Source organism: Ziziphus jujuba, chromosome 7 (genome assembly GCF_031755915.1).
Source record: "Ziziphus jujuba cultivar Dongzao chromosome 7, ASM3175591v1".
Taxonomy (NCBI): Eukaryota; Viridiplantae; Streptophyta; class Magnoliopsida; order Rosales; family Rhamnaceae; genus Ziziphus; species Ziziphus jujuba.
In genome coordinates, this window is record NC_083385.1 from 15,900,623 (window position 1) to 15,907,714 (window position 7,092).

At 35.7% G+C, this 7,092-nt stretch overlaps 1 protein-coding gene across 8 annotated transcripts; it reads right to left on the reverse strand.

The window, feature by feature from the left end:
- Positions 1-2,479: 2,479 nt before the first annotated feature.
- Positions 2,480-6,393, reverse strand: LOC125423797 (zinc-finger homeodomain protein 1). 8 transcript variants are annotated; one of them, XM_048479021.2, is made up of 4 exons: positions 6,083-6,393; positions 5,151-5,942; positions 4,176-4,226; positions 3,026-3,363 (listed from the first exon to the last, which is right to left on the reverse strand). In XM_048479021.2, exons 2-4 carry the CDS (start codon positions 5,908-5,910, stop codon positions 3,146-3,148), a joined length of 1,029 nt encoding a protein of 342 aa, XP_048334978.2. In that variant the 5' UTR covers positions 5,911-5,942; positions 6,083-6,393; the 3' UTR covers positions 3,026-3,145. The 8 variants fall into 8 exon arrangements, with proteins under 8 accessions (XP_048334981.1, XP_048334978.2, XP_048334976.2 ...); XM_048479019.2 differs by having other exon boundaries at positions 6,070-6,393; XM_048479016.2 differs by having other exon boundaries at positions 5,151-5,988; positions 6,083-6,391.
- Between the last annotated feature and the right edge of the window lie 699 nt (positions 6,394-7,092).

Here is a 7,092-nt window from a genome sequence, read left to right on the forward strand (position 1 = left end):
GGGCCTACCTTGGACATCATGTCTGCTTAGAGGGCTAAGAATCTTACCTACAATCTTGGCCCATGATTACCATGGGGAGCCCAATAGTTGAGCCGAGTAAACAAACCATTTTATATATAGTTCTACCAAAAGGCCGAAAAAGAAAACATTTTTTATATAGAGTCAAAAGCATTCGAATGAAATAATTCTCTTTGGTTATATATGAGATATGTAATTTGGCATGCAAATAATTCTTTATATGGTTATCAAGATAGTAATCATCTTTGCTATGATAATAACTTTCAGATCCTAAATTTAATTAAATTTGATACTAATATTTTATTTTATAATTTAGTTCAAATGATAATAACCATCTAAATTATTCTTTGTTTTAAAGCATAATTTAGACTGAATCGGTCCACTAGAACATAGTAAACTTAAGATTGTATTGACTTAAAACGCATAGATGTAGTTTCTTGCTTCTCATGGTACGTATGCTTTCCCTTTTGTCATTATACAAGTTAGGAACAGACTATTGATTTTGTGCACCTATATTTGATAATTAATCTTAAGAATTTGGTTTGACATTGATATATTTAGGGTTTGGCCCTTGTCTTTTCCCACTAAAACACTTTACGTATGGCCATTTGGCAACAGTACTACTCAAGTGGGGTTTTAAGGCACATAAATATACAAGTAGGACAGAGTCTAATCGGTGGCTTAGACAAAGCATTATGTTGAAACCCCATGTGGCAGTGGGGCTGTGACCATTCCAAAGCACAGGAACAATACGGGAACCCCTTTAAAAAGTTAAAAGCAACTGTTTCTAAGGGAAGAAAAAACTTTTATATGTAACCGTTAAACAGTTAAACAGTGATGTAGTGTAACCAATCATTTTTAATCAAATATTGAATAATCATTTTATAGGGTCGGCAATGGGGCTAAGGCACAGCAAAGCGTGAAGGAGTAAGGGAATCCCCTTAAAAAGCTCAAAACTACTGTTTGAAGGAGTTGAAATTGTGTGAAGAGTAGGGACAAACATTTGATTGGTCAGCTCCACCACTCAGCTTCATCTCCAATTGGTGTGGCATTGAAGGGTCATAATCGGTTGAAAAGGGTGTATACATATATATATATATATATATATATGCATATATGTAAATTTATATATATATATATATATATATATATATATATATATAAGGGTGCCAAAGCCAACTCCTTTCAAATACTTTATTTTCCCTTTCAATTAATCCTCAAGGCTTGCTTTCCAAAAGTAGACCATGCATCCCAAACGAATCTTCTGAGGACCCCCAAAGTGCCCTTCCTTGGGTTTCCCCTCTCGAATGTCTTATTCCTGCACCTTCAATACTCATCTAGGATTTGTATTTAGCCACTGATTTCTCACCAACATTTTCCATTAAAATTTTATATATAAGCACCAATTCATGATTGAAGAGATTGAAGAATCTCAATAAGTGGGATTTAAAATAAGTATGGAGTTCAATTTGATATCTCACTAATCATTTTTATCATTTATATCTTCTTTTCTATAATGGCAATAAATTAATTGGAGATTGAAATATAATGTGTAGTGAAATGTTACATTACGCATGCAATGCCTCATCTACAAACTATACGATCCTTAAGCTGCTTTTCATCTCCATTTGCTGTGCTTAACAAATCAATTAATGAAGGATATAATACATATACATAATTAATTTAAAACCTTAGCCATCACGGTTGGCTCCAAAATTATATTAAATAAAGCGCAGACTGTTGGAAACCATGAACTGTAATTTTATAGATGCATGCTTTAATATAATTATTCTATGAATAAGAACTGTTTTTTTTTTTGTCATCTTTAATTTAGCTTTTTTTTTCCCCCTTTTTTTTTCTTTTTTTTTTTTTAAATTTAACAGTTAATTTCAATCTAATGGATTATATAACACTAGTTATTTACAGCACCAACCAGCAACCATTTAAGTGCAATTAAACCTGGGATGTGGCATATAGCTTTCAGTGAATTAAAGACCGTAGACAGATCAAGGTGCTAATTAATACATTAGTTTGATATCTTCTTAATTATTTCCCATGAACCACTAACTTCTTTGTTATTTTTATTTAAGCAAAGAGGCTGATGTTTTCTCTCATAGTAATGACAATTGATAGAGAAGTTAGGTTCCCAATTCCTTTTTAATGAGTTTCTGAATTCATTTTTAACGAGTATTTATAGCATAAAGTGAAATTAATACATACAAAATTCCATTGAATCTGTGTTTTTTCTTGGAACTTAATTTGATGAGATCCACTCTAATCAAAACCCCAAAAACTATAACCATAAAGCTCCTCCATAAGGTTTCTCTAATTAATGCAGGTTTTTGCATTGTTAAGAAATTGGGTGACCAAAAATTAATTACAATAACTTTCAGGTTTAACTACAAATGATCAATTGCTTATAAATAATCAAAGCTCAAAAGTGAAATTTACATATATATATATATATATATATAGATATATAATGATGACATTTTAACTAGTTCGAGATACTTTCCCGATTCAATTTCTTTGAATATATCCAAATTAAGAACAAAGACATTTAAATCAAATTAAGCATATTCTTTGAAATAGATGATGATTTTTGATTTACTGTCTGATATCCAGCTAACTTTGACCATGATTTCCAAATGTGGACCACAGTCTATCGCTCAGCTTTAACTGGTACAGCGGTTCCCCCAAAACAAGCAAAGCATCTTCATGATCATCAAGAGCTTATTTTTTTACTTGCAGGTAAGGTAAGCTTAAAACTATCAGAAAAATTAAATAAGCAAATATATATAAAAAAAAAAAAAAATACCAATAAAAGTATAACTTGTTAGCAAAACTTGAAACACCAAACACCTTATTTAGGACTATTAAAGGGACTCCAAAACAATCCCACCTCTTTTATATCAAAACCCTTCAAATGGGAATTCCTGGTCCAACCCTGCAAAGCAATTAATCTATCTGATATATATATCCATGACCAAAAAGTTGCAGCCAGACACAAACTTAATTATCACGTAATTTCCATTAATAGATGAATCTGATTTCCTGATTGTTTTATGAGGAAACGCCAAAGATAAGCTGAGTTCAACACAAGAAACTCAAAAACTTAACCCAAGTCCTACCCCATCACTGTTTTTGGAAGAAAACGAAATATCAAAACACACACAGATTCCTTTGGAATCCTGATGGATTCTATCAGCCAAAAAAGATTGAATCTTTCAAGTAGAGAGAAGTTGCAGACAAAAGCTGTGTGTCCCTCCTCGTTTATTAAATAAGCTTCTTCTTTTTTCCTTTTTTTTCCCCCCCTTCTTGCTTGGTAGAGTGCCCACATGTTCCCTTAGATGCAGATTATTGAAAAGGAAGAGGAAACAGAAAATATAATTAATATCTGCAGCAAAGCTTTGGATCTATCGACATTGTCCAACATGGACTAAACATTTGGATTTGAGTTTCCATGATAACAGTAGTCCCTACTGTTTTAGCTTTTATATATAATATATATATATATATATATATATATAATTAGTTAGTACAAAAAAAATATAAAAATTAGAATAAGATGGTTTTTTCTCTTTTCCTTCCCAAGGTGATCAAACATCTGTGTTTTTCCACCTTACACATCAGAGCAGTTCCATCATCAATATGATTAATATATAATAGTTTAAATACGGCCATGTTTGAGGAAAATAATATACTATTTTAGTTATATAATTTCTTAAATAAAAGAAGAAAAAAAAAAGAGGAAAATTTAAGAAATTTGAAATATTAGTCTGTGTACTGACCAGTACTGTAAAAGTAAATGCAATGTATGAAAGAAAGAGCAAAGGACATGGGCAACAGAAGTGAGAACCAGTGAGAGAGAGGCCCCATGATCATCAACCTTTGCAGTTTCATTGATCATTTAAAGTTGGCCAAAGTACCTTCGAAAGACAAAAGATTGAAAGGAAAAGAGAAAGAGGAAGAAAGAAGAAAATATTGGAAGCCACCTAGTAATAAAGGTTTCGGAATCACATTGAGTAATAAAAAGCCCAAAGGAAACTTAGATTGGTATTCAATGCGAAGAACACTGAAGGATCTCTGTTCGAAAAGAAAAAGCTTAAAAGGAAAAAACAAAAAAAGAAAAAGAAAAAAAGAAAAGTTTTATATACTCATTGAATAACATCCAGAGAATGCTTCCAAACCCGAAATGAAGTCTCTTCCTGAACAGAAACGAAAAAGGTCAGAAAGAAGTAAATTAGAGAAGAGAGAGAGTATCGACGCCAAGGACTCATATAATAAGTGCACACGTAGAACCAAAAAATTAAAAGAAGATGATAAACGGAAAATGCAGCTTCACAACACGTTTACACCAACAACAAAGACTTATTTCCAACTGTTATAATACTAACACAAACATACAAACCAGTAGTCAATTTCCAGAACCCAAAGCTCAAAACAAAGTAAAAATTAAAAACGTAATTTCCAAACTTATTTACTTGCTCATCAATCAGAAAGAAGAAAACAAAAAGAAAAAAGAAATCAATTCACTGAACGATGAAATTGATTAAAACCCGTCAACCATTATCTATTCGGAATAATCAAGATGATAATTAATAATCATTTGGACTACAAATCCTCCTCCAAACCTAAGAACCACCATAAAACTAAAAAAAATAAAAAACAAAGATTGAAAAACTAAAGAACAACAAAGAAGGTGAACAAAAAAAAAAAAAAAAACAAAAAAAAAAAAACCCTAATGCTAACATGCCGAGAAAGCAATAGAATTGATCGACAAGTCAGTTAAGCAGCCAACACGGTTTCCCACTTGCAGCTTCAAACCAGTACTAATATCGCTTTTAGTGCAGAGAGAGAGAGAGAGAGAGAGAGAGAGAGGAAAAAAATAAAATAAAAGGAAGAAGATCATTGACTAAAAGAAAATGACCCTTCCATATTCTCCCCCATATTTAAGTCTCCTCTGCTAAGAAACCATGCCAAAGTACTCCTCCTTACATACAAAAGAAGAAGAGCCATGGATTGGAGACCATGATCACCACCTTCCTAGCCAAGAATGACAAACATTTGTATTTTTTTTTTTTAACTTTTTTTTTTTTTCTCTCTTCATTTTCATTTCTAGGGTTTCTTACCCCAAGTGTGCTTGTTGTTATGCATCCAAACCTTGAGCACGTGACGCTTCAACCCTGTCTCGTTGCAGAACTGCTGGACCACCGCCTCGTCTTGTTTCTGAATCCTCCATCCCAGCCTCTCCGCCAAAGCCAGCATCCTGTCCTTCTGCTCCTGCGTGAACTTCGTCCGAAACCTCTTCTTCGCCGACGACCCGAATCCTCCGCTTCCTGCTCCAGCACCTCCTCCTCCGCCGCTCGGATTCGATATATCCTCTTGGTCTTCGCGGCTGTGACTGCCTCCGCCTCCTGACGTCGACGGCAACGCCAAAGGCCTATGGTGTGGCGCCACGTGGAGGTACCCCGTTGGTGTTCGGTAATACGGCGAGAATTGCGGTGGGGCATAGTGGGGTACCAGGCTGTATGGGTCTCCGAGCCCAACCCCTCCTCCCGCGGCGGAAGCGGAATCTGTCTCCTTTCGGTGGAAGTTACGGTGGCAGTTACAGGCGGCGCATTTGAGAGCGTCGAGGGAGCCTTCAGCTCCTGCGGCCATGAACTCCCCGCAGCCGTCGAGGGCATGGCCTCCGATTCCGACGGCGTGGTTTTTGAGGCACTCTCTGTACCTGGGCTTCCTCGGCTGAGCTTGAGCCGCTGCTCCTCCACCTTCCGTTCCACCGCCTCCTGGTGTTGGCATTTTCACCCGAGTTCCTGAGTTGCCGAGGGAGTCGTAACTCGCCGCCAACTCCATCTCTTCCTCGTGTTCTTCTTGATCTTCGAACTCCATTTCGATCGGTCCCACACCTTTCCTTTTTCTTTCTGTAAATTAATTCACTCACTTTCTCACTTAATTTCTACCTTACCACTGCAAATGATAAAAACAAAAACTAACAAAATGACAATTTTTTTTTTTTGGTTAAAATATATACACAAATATATATATCACCAGGAAAAATCACCGGAGACTGAGAGCTAAGCTTGCCGTTTCCACCACTAATTACTCAAAAGAAAAACCAAAAATTTGGAGGTGAAAGAAAGAAGAAGATAAAAGGTGAGAAAGAGAGAGAGAGAGAGTGGCTAACAATTTTTCGGTCTCTGCCAAAAAGCCCTGTTGTCCTTCAGACCCCTTGATATACTTTCCCGTTTTTTCTGAAACCCAAAACTCAAATTCCTCTCCCCCACTTCCACCGGCTACACCCGGTTATACCGGTTAACTTTTTTACCCTCTTCTCTCCTCTCTCACCGATTCTTCACTTTTTCTACCATTCCCTCATCTGCGCGGTAAAAATAAACAAATAAAAAAAAAAACATACATATATTCATAAGGTCGCGTGTATTACACCTCCCCAAAGCCATTAAAAAAAAAAAAAAAAAACAAAAACAAAAAAAAAAGAAATGGAAAAGTGGAGAAGTCACGCGCTGTGAGGTTACACGTAGAGAGAGCAAAATTGACACAGAAACTCTGGGGGTCATGTCGTGTAGGAGTGTCGTTTGCACGCATTCCCGTACCTGAAACCTGAAACGAACTGACGTGAGGTGGAACCCATTTACCAGAAAAAAAAAATTTAAATACAGTTGTGGTGGCGCGTGAGGTTGACGGAGAGAAGTATAATAATAATAATAATAATAAAAGAGAGCGTAAGTAAGTAAGTGAGGACAGGGACACGGAATTTGTTAGTAAAAATTAAATTGTCGGCATTTATGGCAGCTTCAGCTTTGAGGCTCTTTGCCTACGTGCGTTCTCGTCCTTCACCATATGTGACGCGCTGTTGGCGTCAACATTTGCATTTAATAATTCATCTGTCCGTGATTCACAAATTCATAAAACTTGTAAAAACAAAACCACTAAAAACAAAAGATTAAAAAAAATTTAATATAGAGTAGTAGATTACAAGTGGAAGAGTATTTAATCGTACTCGATCACGAAGCGCGTAGCAAACACGTGCTTTTTGTTGGCAATTTCGGACAT

Excerpts from the sequence above, each read along its gene's own strand:
- LOC125423797 (XM_048479021.2), bottom strand. The coding sequence starts at position 5,910 with ATGGAGTTCGAAGATCAAGAAGAACACGAGGAAGAGATGGAGTTGGCG. Across the intron at positions 4,227-5,150 it reads TAACAACAAGCACACTTGGG|GAAGAGACTTCATTTCGGGT; the intron begins GTAAGAAACCCT and ends GTTTCTGTTCAG. Across the intron at positions 3,364-4,175 it reads CTCTGGATGTTATTCAATGA|GGAACATGTGGGCACTCTAC; the intron begins GTATATAAAACT and ends TCTGCATCTAAG.